General features: G+C 48.4%; 2 protein-coding genes and 3 non-coding genes across 6 annotated transcripts; all 5 read left to right on the forward strand.

Moving 5' to 3' along the window:
• The first annotated feature begins 257 nt into the window (after positions 1-257).
• PABPC4 (poly(A) binding protein cytoplasmic 4) lies at positions 258-14,671 on the forward strand. 2 transcript variants are annotated; one of them, XM_077189470.1, is made up of 16 exons: positions 258-381; positions 656-1,211; positions 6,583-6,776; positions 7,564-7,679; positions 8,144-8,283; positions 8,462-8,556; positions 9,152-9,289; positions 9,877-9,972; positions 10,432-10,704; positions 10,942-11,029; positions 11,762-11,878; positions 12,363-12,490; positions 13,075-13,168; positions 13,263-13,393; positions 13,471-13,570; positions 14,317-14,671. In XM_077189470.1, the coding sequence occupies exons 2-15, from the start codon at positions 1,019-1,021 to the stop codon at positions 13,555-13,557; spliced, it is 1,890 nt and encodes a 629-aa protein (XP_077045585.1). In that variant the 5' UTR covers positions 258-381; positions 656-1,018; the 3' UTR covers positions 13,558-13,570; positions 14,317-14,671. The 2 variants fall into 2 exon arrangements, with proteins under 2 accessions (XP_077045585.1, XP_054504205.1); XM_054648230.2 differs by lacking the exon at positions 258-381 and adding an exon at positions 418-436.
• On the forward strand, positions 9,584-9,719 carry LOC129130203 (small nucleolar RNA SNORA55). The gene has a single exon (XR_008535519.1). It is a non-coding gene; the product is annotated as a small nucleolar RNA SNORA55 (small nucleolar RNA).
• On the forward strand, positions 10,217-10,344 carry LOC129130210 (small nucleolar RNA SNORA55). Its single transcript, XR_008535526.1, has one exon. It is a non-coding gene; the product is annotated as a small nucleolar RNA SNORA55 (small nucleolar RNA).
• LOC129130202 (small nucleolar RNA SNORA55) lies at positions 11,978-12,110 on the forward strand. The gene has a single exon (XR_008535518.2). It is a non-coding gene; the product is annotated as a small nucleolar RNA SNORA55 (small nucleolar RNA).
• Positions 14,672-16,260: 1,589 nt separating the features above from the next.
• On the forward strand, positions 16,261-20,454 carry PPIE (peptidylprolyl isomerase E). Its single transcript, XM_054648239.2, has 10 exons — positions 16,261-16,383; positions 16,461-16,559; positions 17,197-17,240; positions 17,796-17,822; positions 18,003-18,084; positions 18,198-18,298; positions 18,405-18,528; positions 18,631-18,816; positions 19,886-20,028; positions 20,126-20,454. The coding sequence occupies exons 1-10, from the start codon at positions 16,353-16,355 to the stop codon at positions 20,192-20,194; spliced, it is 906 nt and encodes a 301-aa protein (XP_054504214.1). The 5' UTR covers positions 16,261-16,352; the 3' UTR covers positions 20,195-20,454.
• The last annotated feature ends 438 nt before the right edge of the window (positions 20,455-20,892 follow it).

The following is a 20,892-nucleotide window of genomic DNA, read 5'->3' on the forward strand; positions in this document are numbered from 1 at the left end:
GGCTCACCTCCCGCAGCCTCCCCTGATGAGGGCGATGCTCCAGACCCCAAACCACCTTTGCGACCTCTGCCGTACCCCCCTCCAGCATCTCCTTTCCTTTATTACCCTAAATCTAATCACGCAAGCGACACACAATTTCCAAAACAATTAACTTTAATCATTCCCAACGCCGCCCGTTCTCCTGTGGCGTCCCCGAAATGGCGGGAGCCGGCCGGGTCCTCCGGCCCGCTGGGGAGCGCTGCGTGCGGCGCGGGGCGCTCCAGCCCGGGCCCGGCCGCCTCCTCTCGGCGGCACCGCGGCCCACTCGCGCCGCCGCGGCGCCTATAAAGGGCCGCTCGCCGCCCAAAACCGCTGCCTCTCCGCCCGCCGCGGCCGCACCGCGTGAGTCGGGGTCGGGACCGGCGCCGCCGAGCCCGCCCCGGGTCGGCGCCGCGGGGTAGGGAGCGCTCGGGGGAGCGCGGCGCGCTGGGAGAGCGCGGCGGCCGCGCCCTGCCCGGAGCGCCCGCCCGCCCTCAGGCCGCCGCGTGCCGCGCTGGTTTATTTATAATACCTTCGGGCAACCTAGCCGAGCCAGATTTAAGAGAAATAGTTGTATTAGTGCGTGTTAGAGCTTTATTTATTTATTTATATAGTTGTTTGTTTTTTATTTCCTCAGAAAATCAACGGGCCGCCGCTCTGCAGAATCTGGGCTAAATCGAAGCGAAAGATAAAGAGACGTTGGGTTTTTAGGAGGTTTTTGCCTCAAAGCGCTCGGGAGCCGGCGGATGAATTTTGGCGTCTTATCCTCTCCAGGAGGCTTAACTTTGGGGCGTTTTTGCTGATTTTTCAAGCTTGCACAACCCTCTCGGCTGCTCCGTGTCCTGGTGCCAGCCCCCCTTGTCCCAAGCTTCTGCCGGCCGCAGCTTAGGCTTTAATTAAGAGTTTTGAGTGCTCCCCCCAGAATTAATATTCATAAGAAGCTTGACTTGAGACCCCCCCCAAGTGAAAAACCCCAGTGGTCGAGAGCGCCGAGGGGAAGATGAACACGGCCGCCAGCAGTTACCCCATGGCCTCGCTGTACGTGGGGGACCTGCACCCCGATATCACCGAGGCCATGCTCTACGAGAAGTTCAGCCCGGCGGGCCCCGTGCTGTCCATTCGGGTCTGCAGGGATATGATCACCCGCCGCTCCCTGGGCTACGCCTACGTCAACTTCCAGCAGCCCGCAGATGGTGAGTGACAATTGCAGCCACATCCATGGCTTTTTTTCCCCCTTTCTTATTTTAACTCGTTTTTCCCCATTAATTCGCGTAGCTGCCCATCACAGCGTTACAGGGTGAGTCGTCTCTTTCTGGTGATGGGAGCTGGAATATTTTTTTACTGCTTGGTGTCTACGAAATGCGCTTCTCACTAACATCTCTAATTTTAGACAGGCCTGTTTCTTGCACTGATAGTAAATTTCAGAGATTTGTGTTTTTTCCTCTCATGAGAAAATAATCCCCGTGGTGTTTCCCTTCATTCTGGGGTAGTTTGGGGCTGTTTCTGTGGGATTTGTGCAGCCAGTCCTAGCAGAGAAAGTTCAGAGTAGGCTGAGTGCTCATTTAAGTGACTGATCTGTGGCCGCTCCACACACTCCCAGTTTAATAAATTTAATATCTCCTGTTGTTCAAGCAGCTGGATGTGCCTCCCAGCTGGGGAAGTGGTGTTCTTGCTTTAAAGTGAAATAAAACACTTTGTTCAATGTGTGGAGAACCAGCTTGTCTCATGTGCAGAAGCCACATTTGCTTTGCTCTTGCCAGACTCTCTTTTTTCCACGCTTTGTTTCCTGCTCAAAGGCAGGTGTTGCAGAGCTGAAGCAGCACATGAAAGATGGGACAGGAGAGGTCATTTTGGAACACGTCTTTTCTGGAAGGAAAATGGGTCAGCGTTTTCTGCCCCAGTTTTCAGAGCTCTGCCTGCTGACTGCTGCAAGTTTATTGCTCCGTGCTGGGATTTAGCAGCATCTCTGTGTGATAGAGGCATCCAAGTAGAGATAAGAGTGATCTTTTCCCCTGAGTTCAGAATCAGTTTACAGCAGCACAGATTTCAGCAACAAGTAAACTTTGCTTTACATTTTTGCAGAGTTTCTATCCTCTCCCAGGGCGGTTCCTTGCGATGCCATTTCCTTGGGCTGGTCTGACTGAGCACTTTCTTTTGGTCCTTTCCCTTGTCATGCTGATTAAAAGCTGACTTGCACCCCACTGCATAATTTCTCATTCATGGCACAAAAAAGGTGCTTTTTTTTTTGTTTGTTTGTTTTGGTTTTTTTGGCAGTGTATTTGTGTTTTAAAGATTCTCAATGAGAAGGAAGGAACCTGAGGGCCTGTATAAAACCATCTTGGTCCATTTATGTCCTGAAAGTTATCCCAGCTCACCTGCCTTCCTTTTAGGCTCTGATCTCATTTTGCAGGATCACAGACATAAAAACAAGCAGCACAAACGAAGCCAGGAAGGAACTCCAGCTTGAATTAGATAAATTTTGGGCTGCAGAAATGTAGCTAAAGTTCTCTCAAAGCCGAGAAGAGTGATCTCAGAAGGGATCAGTGGCTTATCCCATGTGCTTTAGCAGAAGCACTCTGCACCTTGTACAACTGGGGCCTTCCCAATATATTCCGAGGTAATCTTTTATGGTAATAAATAGGCAGGAATTTAGGGGGAGGTTGCACCATTCTGGGCTGCTGGGGAGGCAGCAGACATTTTAGGAAGCTCCTGGGCTCGAAGTGATACTTGGAGCTAGTAGGTGGTGTCTTGTTACTGGTAGGTCTTAGAAGGTCAAGTGGTTTAAACCTAATCATTGAGTGAATATTGGGACAGGGAAATGGTCAAACTCCTCCTGCCCTCCTGAGGAGATGTGAATTTTTGAATTTCTCCTGTCAAACTGCTGTGTGTGTTACCCTGCATAAATAAAAAACCCAGCTGCTGCCCTCCATGTAATGCAGCAGGACATGGAGAGAGATAGTTTGGAAAAGGGCTGTGGTCTCTCCAAAACAAATTTGACTATGAAGAATATAATTTTTTTTTTGTCGTAAAATGCAGAAATTTGGACTGTTTTCAAGGTGGCACTTGCCTGCATGAGGCTTCCTGAGGAGGAGGAGGGATTCTGTGTTTTCTTCCAGGAATGCATAATCAGAAATGCACTTGGCTTCATCCCACTAAATCTGAGAAGCTGAGGGGAGCACTGTAGGATCTGATTGGATTTATGGTTGAGAGTAGGTGCTTACAGTAATCAGGAGGTTTTGTGCTCTGCAGACTTCTCGTGGGCACGTGGTAAGTCTGAACTGGTAGGTGTTAAAAAGGTTGATAAAGTGATGGTTTGCATTTCCCTCGCACCTTTTGTGTAAGGGCTTTGTAAATCTGAAGAAAGCAATGGTTTTACCTTTATTTTGGTGTGTTCTAAAGCAGGACTCTGCCCCTGTGTCCACAGAGCAAATCAAGCAGTCAGAACTTTTCCCCATTTCAGGGCCATGAGGAGCTCACTGTCACATCTTGAGCGTGCTCTGCCCTTCCAGGTTCCTGTGTCCAGAAACTGGGCCAGAACTTGTGTTATTTTTTTACAGTTTTTTAGGTGCTGGAGTGATGCTGGACAGGCATTGTCTAACTGGCAGCAGTCTGCTGCAGAGAGGTTATTTTTAGGGAAAATGAGCTCTGCTGGTTTTGATTGCAGCTCCTCGCTGTAGTAACCAGGGAATGCTGAATTCTGAGCCTGTCATCCTGTGATAGGCAGGGTGAGGAAACACTTCAAAGTTCTGGCTAGTTCAGGCTCAGCAGTGGTTGTTAATATTTATTCTTTTTGACTGTGCGGAAGGGAAAGAAAACAAACTCAACAAACAAGCTGAATTTCTCTTTTCATGTGTTCCATGGAATTGGATTCCAAACATTGACAGTCACAAAAATCAGCTCAGGGGCAATGAAGCGGAGAAACTTCAGTTTGGCTGCAGAGATAAGGTGTTTTGAAAGGGTAGGGAAAACAGAATGTTTCCCAAGCTGAGGAGGATCCCAGGGCTGGAAATAGATCTGTGTTTCTGTAGGAAAGGGTAAATAAACTTGTTTGTTCTCCTCCTTGAGGACAGTGTAAAGGAGGAGCTGTGTAAGGCAAATTGTGAAGTTCAAAGGGGAGAGTTGGTACTGCCAGGAGTTTCATTGCAGCAGCATTTTGTTGTAACCTCAGTGATTGAGGAATTTAATTCTTTTGAATATGCACCATCTCTTTTTTTAAAAAATAAGTGGCTGAATTTGCTCTGTGTGCTTTCCTTGTCAGGACTTTTTTGCTGAGTGACCTAAGTGAGAGCCTGGAGGTTTGGGGAGAATGAAACTCCTTGTGTGGAGTTTCTCCTGGGTGAAACTTGGGGTGTGAGGTTGGTTATTGATCTTCATGCTGTTCAACCACGGCCACTAATTCCAGCATTTTGTTAACTCTGCATCTACAAGGGAGGTTAATGAGGTTTATTGCTCTTGAGGCCTGAGGCAAACTGCACTGAGTGTTCAGGTGCTCTCCCTGTCCAGAAAGGGAATGAAAATCAAGCCTGAAAGGGGCTGTGAGTGTTTCATGTTCTGTATGAGCCGCAGTTGAGTCTGCTGGAGGGATGACAGGAACCAGTGGGAGAGAAACAGATACAGGAACTGAAATGGCTGAAGCTTTGTGGCTTAAATAGAAGAAAATGAGAAGGTGTTTGCTCAGATGAAGGAAATGAATCAGATGTGCTTGGTGTGAGTCATTCACAGAGCTCTTGCAGATCCTTCGCAGGTTTTCTGAGGTCCCGGTGTAGAGGGGTTGCACCTCCACCTGTGGGTGTGGCACAGATCCCTCGGGGAATCCTTGTAGGGCTTTCACAGCTCACCACGAGTGCCTGGGTGTAATAATAGAGTGGAACAGTAGCAACCTGTTGAAAGAGCAGTGCAATAGTATCTGCTCGGGGAGAACCGGCAGGAACTTCCTGAGTGCTCTGGAGTTGGGTGCTGGCTGTGGAGCCATCGCACTCCTCCTGCCCACAGCCACTGCCTGATCTGCTGTCACCTTCCAGCAGCAGCCTGTTCCTGCTGCAAATGGCATTACCCACCCAGCTGGTGCCCTTGCCAGCACATGCTTCTGCAGGACCTCTGCCTGCTATAAATAAACACTGCCAAATTTGACGAGCTGCACCGGCTCTCCTGCTGAGCTGCCCACACCACGAAAGGACTGCAGGAAGAGCCTGGCTTGCATGGGCTTGGAGCAGCAGCTGAGGAGTCGTTTTAGCCTGGCAGTTAATTGCATTTAACACCTTGGTCTAAGCAGAGCTGTTGGAGTCCTTAAATTATTTTTTTTTTTTTCCAAGCAGAGCTTGTTTCCAACTCGATTTGTGTGTGGGGAGAACAGCGATGGTCTCACTTCAATTTAAGAAGCAGCAAGAGCAAAAAAACACATTTCAAAGCACATGAAAAATTCTGAGCAACCTCCATGCAGTAGTGGAGGCTGGCATTGGGGGTGGGGAGTGCAGGCTTTGGTGGGCAGCGTTCCACTGGAATTCCTGGAGGTACTTTTGGGACATGCTGAGTAGTTAACCAGGCTGCACGAGCCAAGTCACGTGCAAGGCGTTCAGATTGGCTTTTTCCTTGCATTTTCTGCTCCTGAAATCTAATCAGCAAATACCACAGGGTGAAGGTGGCCTGGGAGAACTGAGCCAAACAAATTTGGAAAACTTGGGTTCTGCCCTGTTAATTTTCCTTGATTTTAATGCATCTCTTTCCCTGCTCCATGCTGGGAATTAAGACTCTTTCTTTCTTCTCTGCTCGCTCCATGCTGGGAGTGTTTCCTGGCACAGAACAGTGCAAGCATCTCAATTTTATGAACAAGATCCTGATGTGTGTATGTAATGATCCTTTTAATACACCAGTAGGCAGCAGAAATAGCCTGGTGGAGGGGGGGGTTTCAGTGCAGGTTAGAATGACAGTGCTGGTGTTGGAGAGCTCAGATAAACACTTCCCTGTTAATCAGATGGGGTGTACAGACCTTTTTCCCCCCCAGAATTTTCTCAACTCTCTTGTCATCTTTAGCTTGAGCAACTTGGGAATCATTTTTTGGCCACATAAGTTATGTAGAGGCTGACTCATGTCCTCGCAGCCAGCCATGTGTTTGTGCACATTTTCCCTGACCTGACAGGGAGATGATCCTTCTCTCTGAATAGAAATGAGGATGGGGAGATGTGAGCTTCATGAAAAGCAAAACAGCTACAGAGTCACTCCTTTTACTTCATTTTTTTTTTACCAGTTTCCTGATTTTTCTTTCCTTCTTTGAGTGGAGTAATTTACCTTTATAATAATTCAGAATATGACTAATAAACCAGGCATTTTGATATCAGTTTTGCTGTGGTGGTGAATATATTGGTATGATATAAATTTAAAGTCTGTGAAACCTTTAGTGGCTGTGCTGCAAAGACTTCCCTTGAAACATTAAGTTAAAAGTCATTGGTAACCTCTGATAATAACCCAGATGAGCTGAGTAAAATTCAAAGAAAAGAATCACCCACCCACTGGAAACTTTCATTTTCTAACCAACCACAGAAAATCTGTTCTTGGTTTCTCTTGCAGCTGAGCGAGCTCTTGATACCATGAATTTTGATGTGATCAAAGGGAAGCCCATTCGCATCATGTGGTCCCAGAGGGACCCTTCCCTGAGGAAGTCAGGAGTTGGGAATGTCTTCATCAAGAACCTGGACAAATCCATTGATAACAAGGCACTTTACGACACATTCTCAGCGTTTGGAAACATTTTGTCCTGCAAGGTGAGGTGTGGTTACATTGTCCAGTTCTTTTAGGGTGGGGACATGATCAGAGATTTGAGTGTGGGTGGTGAAAGGGACACAAGTGTAAGGAGCAGAGCTGGGACACACAAAGCTCATCAAGTCCAACTCTTTAAATCAACGGTGCCTACAGAGATCAAACCTTGGTGTTAAAACAGAATCTCTGAAAGGCAGGGTTGACCAAAAGCTGAAATTACATCAGATTTGGTCATGAAGTGCAGGAATCTGACCCTTGTCAGGAGCTGACCCTTGTCAGGTGTGGTGGTGTTCACAGGGGTCTGAGGATGAGGGAAGAGACAAGGATCTGACTCCATGTTTCAGAAGGCTTGAGTTATTCTTTTATGATATATATTATATTAAAACTGTACTAAAAGAATAGAAGACAGGAGACAGGATTTCATCAGAAGGCTGGCTAAGAATAGAAAAAGAATGGAATGGTGATAAAAGCTTGTGTCTTGGACAGAGAGTTTGAGCTTGGACAGAGTCTGAGCTTGTGTCTCGGACAGAATCTGAGCCAGCTGACTGTGATTGGCCATTCATTAGAAACAACCACATGAGACCAATCACAGATCCACCTGTTGCATTCCACAGCAGCAGATAATCATTGTTTGCATTTTGTTCCTGAGAGAAAAAGATCTTAAGGGAAGGATTTTTCATAAAATGTCTGTGACAGTCGGGATCTGCCCGGTGCTGCCCCTTGGCAGTGACGCATTTTCACCCTGTGGCAGAGGAGGGACGCTGACAGCTGCCTTTGCTCCCTCTCCTGCAGGTGGTGTGTGATGAGAATGGCTCTAAGGGCTACGCCTTTGTGCACTTTGAGACGCAGGATGCTGCAGATAGGGCCATCGAGAAGATGAACGGCATGCTGCTCAACGACCGCAAAGTGTGAGTGTCACAGGCGGCAGCAGCAGCGCTCACATGCTCCGGGATGCATCTCGGTATTAACAGGGACACACAAGGCACTGGTTCTCCTGGCCCAAGCCTTGGCCTGCTACCTCTCCACTCCAGGGCTGGTGAGTGACCCTGCCCAAGCCATGGCCTGCTACCCCTCCATTCCAGGACTGCTGGGTTTCCCTGACCCAGCCTTGATTTGCCACCTCTCTGCGAGCGGGCTGGGGTGGGTTCTGTCTAGGGCCACTGGGACTCCTTGGCCAGCCACAGCACAGGTGATTTTTCTGGTTGGTCTGTGGCCTGTTTGTTGTCCTCTGCTGTCACCCTTTCTTGTCCCCATTCCCAGCTCCTACTGCACACTCATTTTTTTTGCCTCGCCGCAAGTCACACATTATTTTTTTTGCTTTTGGAACCAATCTGTTTATTGGGATTTTCTTTTTTTTTTTTTTATCTTACAGATTTGTTGGGAGATTCAAGTCTCGTAAAGAGAGGGAGGCTGAGCTGGGAGCCAAGGCGAAGGAATTCACCAATGTCTATATTAAAAACTTTGGGGATGACATGGATGATGAAAGACTAAAGGAGCTCTTTGGCAAATATGGTAAATACAGAAATACTTTTATTAAGGCTGTGAATTTCATCAAATGTGGTGGACTCAGTGCTGCTGTGTTGTCGCTACCTGGGTCACTTGAAGGCTGAGGACATGAGGAGATATTACATGGAATTTAATAATCTTGAAATGCTTTTGATATTTTACTAACCCTGTCCCTTGATAACAGGTAAAACTCTGAGTGTTAAAGTGATGACAGACCCCACTGGAAAATCCAAAGGCTTTGGCTTTGTAAGCTTTGAAAAGCATGAAGAGGCCAACAAGGTATGACCAGTTTTTATGTTGCTTAGATAACTTCAGAGAAGAAAAACTTGGTTTATCTTGGGAGCCTGTTTCTGAAATGGAAGGAAATTCTGCCTTGGGCATGACCTCTTCTAGATGTGGGAACTTGGAAACCTTTTGCACCTTAATAGCTTGACATTCAAGGGCAACTTGGCATCCCTCCAGTTTCCTAGATCCACACAGTGGTATAATCAAGAATGTTAATTGCTGAAGAAATACTACAGTGCAGGGCTGGAGGAGGAGGAGGAGGAGGGCACCTAGAGTGAGAACATTGCTCAAAAATGGTCTTTTCTAAGCAGAATGCTTGTTAAAGTGGAGTTTTAATTACAAGAAAGAGAGAGGATGAATTTCCAAGTTAGTTCAGCACTGTGGCGTGTCAGCTCAGTCTGTGTGGTAACTTCAGCTTGTCTTTAATGAGCCTGTTGTTAGCAGGAAAAGTGCAAAGGTAACATGCAAACTCTGATTTATTGACTGACAGGCAGGGACTCAGTGTCAGCCCTGGGCAGTCCTGCTCTGGCAGGATCAGGGGCTGTCCTGCTGCAGCAGCTGAGAGTTTCCTCTTGAACCCTCTGTGCAGGCAGTGGAAGAAATGAATGGGAAGGACATCAATGGGAAAATGCTCTTTGTGGGCAGAGCACAGAAGAAGGCTGAGCGCCAGGCAGAGCTGAAAAGAAGGTTTGAACAGCTAAAACAGGAGAGGCTCAGCCGGTACCAGGTGAATAATGTTTATTTTTCTCAATTTAAGCACTATTTCTGATCTGTTGAAGGAGTTCCCAGAGCAGTTATTGTCCTGTGAGACATCCTGGCTTAAAACACAGAGGTGTCTCTGTGATATTTGGTGGCAGAGGGGGCATCAGGGCTTAGTTTTGGTACTGAAAATGTTTAGGAGGACAACAGGCATGAAGTCTCCTTGACTTTCAAATGGAGATCCCTGGAGGGATGGGAAGAGACAGCACAACTCTGCACTGCTCTCTGTAATTTGTGGCAGAACTGGGTCGTGTCAGGGGTGGCATCTGAAACTCCCCCACTCCCTGAGGTGCACTGCTGGGCTGGGGACATCTCATGATGCCACAGGAAGGCAGAGGAAATCCAGACAAGTTCCCTTTCACCACAGTGGGACTTGTCTCTACGCCTTTGCAACATTTATCACCTTCAGCTTTGGGTGGTGTGGAAGGAACATGATGCTAAATTAAGAGTTTTCAGATAAATTACAGCTCTGGCAGATGGATAACAGTTGATGTGCTTAAGAATTTTTTTTTTTTTTTAATGTTGTGAATGTCATGCTGTTCTTTCCCTTTCCAGGGTGTTAACCTGTACATTAAAAACCTAGATGACACTATAGATGATGAAAAACTGAGGAAGGAGTTCTCACCTTTTGGGTCAATAACGAGTGCCAAGGTACTGTGGGATTTTGGGGGTCATTTGGATTTTAAAGCCTGAAGAAGGAATTTTTGTCTGCCATGGGATTAAAGGGCTGTTCTTAACCTGTGGCTATTGGGATTCTGAGAACACCTTGGCTAGTAAATAGTAGGATTTTACTAAAAACTTCATTCCCTTACTAAAAGGGGAGGAAGGAAGTGGCAACCATGCTTGCTTGAGGTAGTAAGCATGAAATGACACTTTCCTCTGAGCATTTAGGACTGCACCAAATCTTTCCCATTCCTTACTGTGCAGTGTGGGCCTGGGGACACATGGTGCTGACAGCAACGCAGAGCAAATCCAGACAGGTGGCTCTTCATGAGAACCTGTCTCTACACCTCTGCAACAAGTTATGTGCTACCTAAAATCTAAAAAAAACCCACAGATTCCTCAGCTCAGTTGTACTGGTACCCCATTAGCAATTGATCTTTACTGCAGGTGATGCTGGAAGATGGACGGAGCAAAGGCTTTGGCTTTGTCTGCTTTTCCTCTCCAGAGGAGGCCACCAAAGCTGTGACAGAGATGAACGGGCGCATCGTGGGCTCCAAGCCCCTCTACGTGGCTCTGGCCCAGAGGAAGGAGGAGAGGAAGGCCCATCTCACCAACCAGTACATGCAGCGCATCGCTGGCATGAGGGCCTTGCCTGCCAACACCATCATCAACCAGTTCCAGCCCGCTGCTGGCGGCTACTTCATGCCTGCTGTGCCCCAGGTGAGCTCCCGTGGGGTTTTTAACCTGTGTTAATCTCACTGAGCCCTTCTCATGCCTGGAAGCAACGAGTCCTAATGAGGGGTGCAGCAGTGGAGTTAATTCTGGGACTTGCCAGCTGCCTGTTCACTTAATCCGACCCGAATGTTGAGTCCTGGCAACGGCTGCCAAAACACGTTGTAAACAAATGTTTGTGATGCACTTGGATGTTGCCTCTGAGCTTATCTGATCTTCCTCCAGGCTCAGAGCAGACCCACTTACTATGCACCCAACCAAATGACACAGATGAGACCCAACCCACGATGGCAGCAAGGAGGGAGACCTCAAGGTGAGAGTGCCAGAGGCTGTTTTGGTTGTAGAACCCTTTGGGAGCTGTACTTCCCAACAGGAACAATTGATGCTTTCCTTTGTGGGAATGGTCCTGTGCAGGGCCAGGAGCTGGACTCTGATCCTTGTGTGTCCCTTCCAACTCAGCATATTCTGTGATTCTCTGATGCTCCCTGTGCACTGTGGTGTGGTGTTCACGGGGGTCCCAGGATGAGGGAAGAGAGGAGAATCTTGAGTCCATGTTTCAGAAGGCTGATTTATTATTTTATGATATATATTAAAATAAAATTATATATTAAAACTACACTAAAGAATAGAAGAAAATGATTTGATCAGGCTAGCAAGGAAAGGAAAGGAATGGAATGAAATGATAATAAAGTCTTGTGACTGACCAGACAGTCCGAGACAGCTGGGCTGTGATTGGACATTAATTAAAAACAACCACATGAGCCCAATCCCAGATGCACCTGTTGCATTCCAGAGCAGCAGATAACCATTGCTTACATTTTCTTCCTGAGGCCTCTCAGCTTCTCAGGAGAAAAAGATCCTAAGGACAGGATTTTTCAGAAAACATCATGGCTACAACGCACCACTCCTGTAGCTGACTGTAGGAAGGGATTTTTCAGAAAATACCATGGCTACAGTGCACCACCTGTAGCACACCCCTGTAGCTGACTGTCCTGCCTTGCCAGCTGGTTCTCTTGTGAGGATTCCCCCTCTTCCCATCCTTTAGGTTTCCAGGGAATGCCCAACGCCATGCGCCAGTCAGGGCCCCGGCCCGCCCTGCGCCACCTGGCCCCCGCCAATGCCCCGGCCTCCCGTGGCCTCCCCGCTGCTGCCCAGAGAGTTGGTAAGATGGGGTCTCTTCCTGGGCTTTTCCCCTTCTCTGGGAGGGAGGAGGGTGCTGTGGAGACTTGGCTTCTTGTCCCAGAGATGGTTGTTAGAGCCAGCACCTGCTGCTTTCCTGTTCCTCGCTGCGCGGTGCGGGTCTGGGGGCACTCGGTGCTACAGCACAGCAGTGGAAATCCAGATGGGTTCTTCTCCACTGGTTTGGGACTTATCTCTACACCCCTGCAACACCACCCAAAAATCTCTGTGACTTACGGGCTTTGCTTTCAGAGGAGAGCACCCAAATTCTTTTTTTCCCAGCTGGTAAATAAAAGGTGTGGAATCTATGGATTGGTTCTAGGCAGAACATCCCCTTCTTGAAGTAGCCAGCTACACTTTCTAAAGAAGTATCACCATGCAGGCCGTAATTTGAATTAAAACCAGACATCCCAGCTTGTCAGCATGCTGCTGCAGGTGTTTGTCACCGTGTTCTCCTTCCTTTGCAGGTGTTGGCACAGCAGCACAGAATTTGGCTCCCCGTCCTCCTGTAGCTGCCCCTGCTCCCAGGGCTGTCCCTCCTTACAAATATGCCTCAAGTGTCCGCAGCCCACACCCAGGTGTCCAACCTCTGCAGGTACCACCAGGGCTGGGCTGGGCTGGGCAGTCCCTGCAGGTTCACATGCAACTGGAGTACTTTTATAGAGACTTCAAGCTCCTTTTATGACCCAGACAATCCTAATTTGGAATTTAAAAACCTGGCAGTTGTGCCTTTGCCAGGGGCACCCTGGTTGGTTTATCTGTATTGTACTCACGAGCCCTTTTGTAGCCAGACTGGTGTAAGGATATTTTTTTCCCTTGGTTCTTTGTTCCTGTTCTTAAATCATTTAAGTGTCTCTCCTCTTTGCCAAATTCTCACTGGGGTATCATTAAGAGAAAGAGCACCATCTACACCTGGCTTTCTCAACATCTCATGATGTTTGATCCAGTTTTTTGCAAGATATTTATGGTGTTCCTGTGTGGCATTCCTGAGTTTTGAGCAGACTCAAGACTTGCAGGCAGTGTTTGTGAACCAAGGGCACCTTACCTGCCCTTTTCTGAAGCTGAGGTGTTCTGTAGGCTTGACAGAGATTGTGTTTTAGCAGTGAGCATCTTAGAATTGTCTAAATACAAAGCAATCAGCCTCATCCTTATTTCAAAGCCCTTTTCTGCCCTTTTCAGGCACCTCAGCCTGCAGTGCATGTGCAGGGCCAGGAGCCACTGACAGCCTCCATGCTGGCTGCAGCCCCTCCCCAGGAGCAGAAACAGATGCTGGGTGAGTAAAACCCCACTGCTCACCCATCATTTTTCATCCCTCGAGGTTTCAAAGGATCCAAACTCACCCACCTGAACTCCTTTTTCTCCCTCAGGAGAACGTTTGTTCCCTCTGATCCAAGCTATGCACCCCAGCCTGGCTGGGAAGATCACAGGAATGCTGCTAGAGATTGACAACTCAGAGCTGCTGCACATGCTGGAATCTCCAGAGTCCCTCCGCTCCAAGGTGAGCTGCTGGGTCCCTTTTGTGTCTAGAAAGGGCCTCTGAGCAGGGAGAAAATCTCACTGGGTTTGTGTCCCCAGGTGGAGGAGGCTGTGGCAGTGCTGCAGGCTCACCAAGCCAAGAAAGAAGCTGCCCAAAAAGTGGGTGTGGTTGCTGCTACCTCTTGAACCAGGATGACTGGTGAGTGTCTCAGTCCTCAGCTTCAGTGAAAAGCTTCCAGAATCAGTAAATAAAACACAGTTGGTAGTGAAACAATTCACGTGGGTCTGTGACCAGCACTCACCTGATTGCAGTCCACTCTTCAACAACAAAAAGCTCCTGATGTAGTTTCTCCCAGCAGAATACTTGTGTAGAAGTTAAGAAGTGTTCATTCTGATGCTTCATTAAGGGATCTAAAGGTATTGAAGTCCCTGAGGTGTTGTGGAACTGCTAATGTGGGAATTAGCCACATTTTGAGGCTAAGCAGGCTCTTAGTGCCCATTCCTTATCCTGGAAACCACCTGCCCTCAGGATATAATAAATGCTGGGAATGTTTCACTGGATAGGTCTGTCCACACAAGTGGTGTCACCTGTGTTTGGGGTTGGCTCTTGTTTATTTTATGAATAAGGATTTTGCCTCTTGTGTTTCTCATGATCCATTTTTCTGTGCATTGTCTGGAATTGCCATCTCCAGGACTTTTTCTGCTGCTGTTTATGATCAGATGTCACAACTCAAGCTGGTGAAGAATTCTTATTTTCACTGGGTGGTCTGGCAAAGAATTTGAGTTTCTTGTGGATAATAACAATTTCTGATCATCTGATCACCACGAGCAGCTTCTCTGTACCTTCCCAATTATATTGGAATCCTTATTCCTTGCAATGCTGGAATATTCCCTAGCCTGGAGCAGGGATGCTGTGAATAACTTCTCTCCCTTTTTCCCCTCTAGGATACAAAGAAGCCAAATAGCCCCTTCCTAGACATCAGCTCAAGATGTTTGAAGATCCTTCACTGCCCTGCAGATCTCAAGGCCATGCATTGTATCACATAGTTATATTGCATTTTGTAAATTAATCTTAAAAGATCTCTTATTTAAAAAGCCAACTCTGAAGCTTGAGGTTTCCAAAACCAGAATCTGGGGGGTTTGCAAGCTTTTCCTTTGCCAGAACAGAGCTGCCCCTTGTGTCTTCTAAAGAGGACGTTGAGGATTTTAGGCTGGAAGTATTTTTGTGAGTTTGTGTTTAATTGAACAATCCAGTTTGGAAAGTTTGGGAAACATTTATCAATAAAGGAATAAACTTGCACTGTGTTTGTTATCGTTTCTCTCTGTTGGATAAATAAATGTGGTGTGGTTTTGTGAAATTGAACTGATGGGCAGTTACTGGGGGGTGAACACATTAAGCAGGGATTTGACTTACTCTGCTTGCTCATTTTGGATAATGAGTATTTAAAATCATGCCTGGGGCTGTGTCTCAAGGGCTGATGGCTGTAAACAGTGATCTGAGAAGAGCTGGGGAGGTGTTTTCAACTGAAGGGTTCAGCCTGGTTTTGTCCTGTGCTGTTCCTTGTTTACAATTTTGCATTTTTAGTGGTCCTGCTGCTATTTTATACTCCAAAGCTGGCCGAGTTTTACCATTGGGATCGACAAATCCTTTACCAAACTTCTTTTGGGTGATCCTTTTGGATAAAAAGCATTATTCACACAAACACAGAGCATGCACTGAGCTGGGAGAAATCCTCCCCAGTCAAAGCTCCACCACCTCACTCAGGCTGGAGCTGAAGGGCTCAGAGGCTTTGGGAAAGCCTGGGATGGGGTGGAAGGAGAGTGCAGGTGGGAAAAACACCAATCACTTGTTTTTAAAATTTTAAAAGTTTTTAACAGTAATAAAATGGTTATAAAAATAGCAATATAATCAGAGTAATAAAAATTTTGGACAATTTGAATTAGGACAATATGAGACAATAGAAACAAAGAGTTATGGACATCTGGGTACCTTTTTCTGGGCAGCATAGGCCCGAAAATGGACACAGGTTAACAGAGGATTAACCCTTAAAAACAACAGCCTGTTGCATATTAATACACCTCATACATGATGCATAAATTCCATTCAAACACAGGATTCTGTCTGGTCAGTGTCAACTTCTTCCTCATAATCCTAACAGCATCGTCCTGGCTGAGCAAGGCAGGAAGAAATTCATTTCTCCTGATAATGGAGCAATAAATTCTCTTTCTCTGAAAGATTCAGGTGTCCTGTGGCTGCTACCTCGCTGCGAGTCCTTTCTTTAGGAAAGAAGTATCCTACATAGCATAGTTTCTATTTTGACATTTTGTAATAACCCAAAACTATATTTACCACACTACTTAAGAGAATTAACACAGCATCACTTTCTAACACAACACATTAAATATTCATCTTAATATTTGCAAATAGCCAAGCATAAAATATGCAATTTTTTTCACACAGGCATGTGTGACCGTGTTCACAGGGGCCTGAGGATGAGGGAAGAGACGAGGATCTGACTCCGTGTTTCAGAAGGCTTGATTTATTATTTTATGATATATATTATATTAAAACTATACTAAAAGAATAGAAGACAGGATTTCATCAGAAGGCTGGCTAAGAATAGAATAGGAAAGAATGATAATAAAGGCCTGTGTGTCGGACAGAGAGTCCAAGCCAGCTTTCTGTGATTGTTTCTCATTAATGGGCAACCACATGAGCCCAATCCCAGATGCACCTGTTGCATTCCACAGCAGCAGATAACCATTGGTTACATTCTGTTCCTGAGGCCTCTCAGCTTCTCAGGAGGAACAATCCCAAGGAAAGGATTTTCCATGAACCGTGTCTGTGCCGGGGGTGCACAGCGCCGGCTCCGCTGTCCCGGGGCCGATCCGAGCCGCGCTCCATCGCTCGGTGCCGGCAGAGGGCGGAGCGCTGCGGCCCTTCCGGGGCGGGCCGAGCCCTTCCGGGGCACCGGGGCACGATGGCGGCCACCAAGCGGGTGCTGTACGTGGGTGAGTGGCCGGGCTGGGGCACCCCCGAGGGGCCGGGGCCGCCGGCGGTGCCCGGTGACCGCTTGGCCGCCCCGCAGGCGGGCTGGCCGAGGAGGTGGACGAGAAGGTGCTGCACGCTGCCTTCATCCCCTTCGGAGACATCACCGACATCCAGATCCCGCTGGACTACGAGACCGGTGCGTGCTGGGGCGGCTGGAGCGTTCCCAGGGTATTTTGGGGTGGCACCGTCCCCCGTGGGATCGGCCCGAGCATCCCCGGGTGCGGGTTTGGGGTGGGACCGGCCCGAGCATCCCCGGGTGCGGGTTTGGGGTGCGACATCCCCCAAGGGACCGGCCCGAGCATCCCCGGGTGCGGGTTTGGGGTAGGACCCCACCGGAGCATCCCCGGGTGCGGGTTTGGGGTGGGACCGTCCCCCGTGGGATCGGCCCGAGCATCCCCGGGTGCGGGTTTGGGTTGAGATCCCCCCGGTGGGACCGGCCCGAGCATCCCCGGGTGCGGGTTTGGGGTAGGACCCCACTGGAGCATCCCCGGGTGTGGGTTTGGGTTGAGATCCCCCCGGTGGGACCAGTCCGAGCATCCCCGAGTGCGGGTTTGGGGTGGGACCAGCCCGAGCATCTCCGGGTGCGGGTTTGGGGTGTGACATCCCCCAAGGGACCAGCCCGAGCATCCCCGGGTGCGGGTTTGGGGTGTGACATCCCCCAAGGGACCAGCCCGAGCATCCCCGGGTGTGGATTTGGGGTGGGACCCCTGCCCCACCATGGGACCGGTGTGTCCGTGCTGGCCCTGACCCATCGTTTCCTTCTTTCCCTCCAGAAAAGCACCGAGGATTCGCCTTCGTGGAGTTTGAGCTGGCAGAGGTGAGTGCTTGAGCCATTTGGGGGTTTTGGTCCCCTTTGGGGTTTTGGGATGGATCCTCCTCCTGCTGGAGGAATCTGTGAAATTGCATACGGGTTACCCACCACAACATTCAGATGTTGTTCTGCTCTTCCAAGTCTCCACTTTTCCTGTTTTCTCCTGGGCTGAATTCCCACTTTTCCTGTTTCCAACCCAAACTGCTCCCCTGCTACCGTCCCTGGCTGGGTTTCTTGGTTTCATGGGCTGTCATATATTTGTCCTCTGATTGTCTGTCCTGGGTTTCATACACAAATCTCTCCTCTCTCAAATGCTCATGGCAGCAATAAAACATCTTAAATACTAAGGGTTAGTGGGTTTTTCAAATATGAAACCCACATGGGGTTTGGAAACCCCACATGGATGGGGTTTGGATATGGCTTTTACAAAACCCATCAGTTCATACATCCCTGGGATAAATGGGGTTTAGGAAAACTTGGCAGTTGTCTTTATAATGAGATGTTATGCTGGACCTTGAGAATAAATGTTAATAATTATTTTATTTTGATTTTTTTTGGCAGGATGCAGCAGCAGCTATTGACAACATGGTATGGACCCTGTTCCCATTCCTGCTCCCTGTTCCTTGGGGATGTGTGGCTTTGCTGCCCTGGGTGCTGTGGGCTACAGAGGGAGCAGAAGCTCTGTCCTCTGAGCTCTGCAGGGCTTTGGGGGGCACGGTGGTTTTATACCTTTTGGTGGGCTTTGCTGTGCTTTTTTCCCCTCTGCAGAACGAGTCTGAGCTCTTTGGCAGGACAATCAGAGTGAACCTGGCCAAACCCATGAGGATTAAGGAAGGATCATCCAGGCCTGGTGAGCTGGGGAACAGAACATCCCTGGGCATGCTTGGAGCTCTGTGCATAAACTGAGCTGTGGCCCTTTTTGGGTCAATTCCTGTGCTCTGACCTTTCCTTTTGTGGCCACAGTCTGGTCAGACGATGAGTGGCTGAAGAAGTTTTCAGGGAAGACTTTGGAGGAGAACAAGGAGGAGGGAGGAGCAGAGGCCCCCAAAGCAGAGGCACAGGAGGTAGGAAAAACAGCCAGAGCCATCTGTATCCCCGTTATCCCAAAGGATGGCAACGCAAAGCAGAGAAATGTCACCTCAACCCGCTTTTCTTTCTTTCCCTGCCAAGGAGGAGCCTCCTGCCAAGAAATCCCGGGTGAACCCCCAGGTTTACATGGACATCAAGATTGGGAACAAGCCCGCGGGGCGGCTGCGGATCCTGCTGCGCTCCGACGTGGTGCCCATGACTGCAGGTTGAATATTCACACACCTCATACATGGTGTGAGGAGAGGGCTCAGCCTCCCCTGGGCACCCCCAGCTCTCACCTCCCTCCCCTTTGCCCCCCAACACACAGAGAATTTCCGCTGCCTCTGCACCCACGAGAAAGGGTTTGGCTTCAAGGGCAGCAGCTTCCACCGCGTCATCCCCCAGTTCATGTGCCAGGCCGGAGACTTCACCAACCACAACGGCACCGGCGGCAAATCCATCTACGGGAAGAAGTTTGATGATGAAAACTTCATCCTCAAGCACACAGGGCCAGGTAAACCCATCTCCAGGAGAGAAAATGGCTCAGCATCACATGGGGCTGTTTTAGCCGTGTTGATAGCAGCAGTCCTGAGTTATAATTATAATTATTGTCATCTACATTGGCCAGATTTTTCTGCCACATTCAGACCCTTGTGTCACAGATGTATTTTATGAAAAATCCTTTTGCCAGGAGCTTTTCTCCTGAGGAGCTGAGAAGTTTCAGCTTCTCCATGTTTTGCTGCTTTGGAATGTGACTTGGAGAATTGTTTGCCCAGCATGTGAAATTGTTTTTACTTCATGATCAATGACAACAGCCACCTGTGTCGAGGCTGTGAGCAGTCACAAGATTTTATTATCATTCTATTCCTAAAATATTGTGAGATTTTATTATCATTCTATTCCTAAAGTCTTGTGAGATTTTATTATCATTCTATTCCTAAAATCTTGTGAGCAGTCACAAGATTTTATTATCATTCTATTCCTTTTCCTTGCTAGCCTTCTGATTAAATCCTTTCTTCTATTCTTTTAGTATAGTTTTAATATATAATTTTCTTTTAATATAATACATATCATAAAATAATAAATCAGCCTTCTGAAACATGGAGTCAAGATTCTCATCTCTTCCCTCATCCTGGGACCCCTGCAAACACCACCACAGATAGCAGTAACCCTGAATTATAATTATTATCATCTACATTGGGCAGATTTTTCTGCCACACTCAGACCCTTGTGTCTCACCAAATGCATCGTTCCCTCTCCATCCACTTTATCTGCAGTATTACATAAAGGAAAAACAATTTCAAAGCTGCTTTTCCTGCTTGATTTTAAATGAGGAGTGTCACAGCATGACTGTGAAAGGCAGGAGCAAGCAAATAGGTTTATCTCCATACAAACAGCTTTGCTGTTACTGCAGCTAAAAATAGCTGAGCATCTTTCACACTTGCAAGTGTTTCTGAGCATAATTGAATTCCAGGAGTTTCTGTGGATTTTGATATCCAGCAGCGTTCTGTGGGACATGGGAAGGGGCTGGGCTGAAGGAGCAGCTCCTGACTCAGCCCTAACTCTGCATTTTCTGACCCCAGGGATGGTGTCCATGGCAAACTCGGGCCCAAACACCAACGGCTCCCAGTTCTTCATCACCTGTGACAAAACAGACTGGCTGGACGGGAAGCACGTGGTGTTCGGGGAGGTGACGGAGGGCATGGACGTGGTGAGGGAAATCGAGGTAGGTGAGGGCAGGGGGGAGCTGGGGGCAGAGCCCACTCCCTTGCTGCCCTGAGCATTCATTCAGCCCTGGAATTGCTGCTGCTGTTTCCTCCAAGGCTCAGGGCACCAAGGATGGGAAGCCAAAGCAGAAGGTGATCATCTCGGACTGCGGGGAGTGCGCCTGAGCTCGCCCTCGGAGGGGCTGCATGGGGGAGCCTGGCCTGGAGGGACAGGGAACCAGCAGGGATGGGGCACCCCAGGGACCCCCCAGCACTGCCCATCCATAGGAATTCCCCTGCCTAGGGGGGAGGATTTATCCTTCCTGGGATAAATCCCAAATCCCTTCCCAGCCTGCGCTGCCCGAGCTGGGCTGGGCTGGTTCTGCTGCCGTGTTCTAGAAAAAATTTATGTTTATGGTAAAAATAAAACCTAGTTTTGAAAATACTGAGGGCCTGGCTGTTGAATTGACTCTGTGGAAGGCTGGTCTTTCCACAAAGATTTTTTTTTATTTTTATTTTTTTGTATTTGCCCTCATCTTCATGAATCCTGTGGCTAAATCCTGGCTCCAGGGGAGGGTACCTGTGCCAGGGGAAGCAGAGCAGAGAGCAGAGCTGAGCCTCTCGTGTTTGTTGCACAGCAGCATCTCCTGGAGGTGTTTTTGGCTCTGTAGTGTCCTTTTCCAGCAGCAGAGGGAGGCAGGTCCCTGGCTGGTGTCTCTCCTGCTGGTCCAGCTCCATCCCCATCCCCGGGGGAGGGCGTTCACTGGAGAACACCAGGAAACCAGGGAGCCCTTTGGGTGATGAAGAAGAATAAAAACCCAGAGTGATGAGGCTGTAGGAAGGGATTTCCAGCCTGCAGAGTGGGATAAACCACATGGATTTGT

The sequence above is a fragment of the Agelaius phoeniceus genome, chromosome 22 (genome assembly GCF_051311805.1).
Source record: "Agelaius phoeniceus isolate bAgePho1 chromosome 22, bAgePho1.hap1, whole genome shotgun sequence".
NCBI classification, from domain to species: Eukaryota; Metazoa; Chordata; class Aves; order Passeriformes; family Icteridae; genus Agelaius; species Agelaius phoeniceus.

Excerpts from the sequence above, each read along its gene's own strand:
- PABPC4 (XM_077189470.1), top strand. The coding sequence starts at position 1,019 with ATGAACACGGCCGCCAGCAGTTACCCCATGGCCTCGCTGTACGTGGGG. Across the intron at positions 8,557-9,151 it reads AGCATGAAGAGGCCAACAAG|GCAGTGGAAGAAATGAATGG; the intron begins GTATGACCAGTT and ends CCCTCTGTGCAG. Across the intron at positions 11,030-11,761 it reads GCAAGGAGGGAGACCTCAAG|GTTTCCAGGGAATGCCCAAC; the intron begins GTGAGAGTGCCA and ends CCCATCCTTTAG.
- PPIE (XM_054648239.2), top strand. The coding sequence starts at position 16,353 with ATGGCGGCCACCAAGCGGGTGCTGTACGTGG. Across the intron at positions 16,560-17,196 it reads CCCGCTGGACTACGAGACCG|AAAAGCACCGAGGATTCGCC; the intron begins GTGCGTGCTGGG and ends CTTTCCCTCCAG. Across the intron at positions 17,823-18,002 it reads CAGCAGCTATTGACAACATG|AACGAGTCTGAGCTCTTTGG; the intron begins GTATGGACCCTG and ends TCCCCTCTGCAG.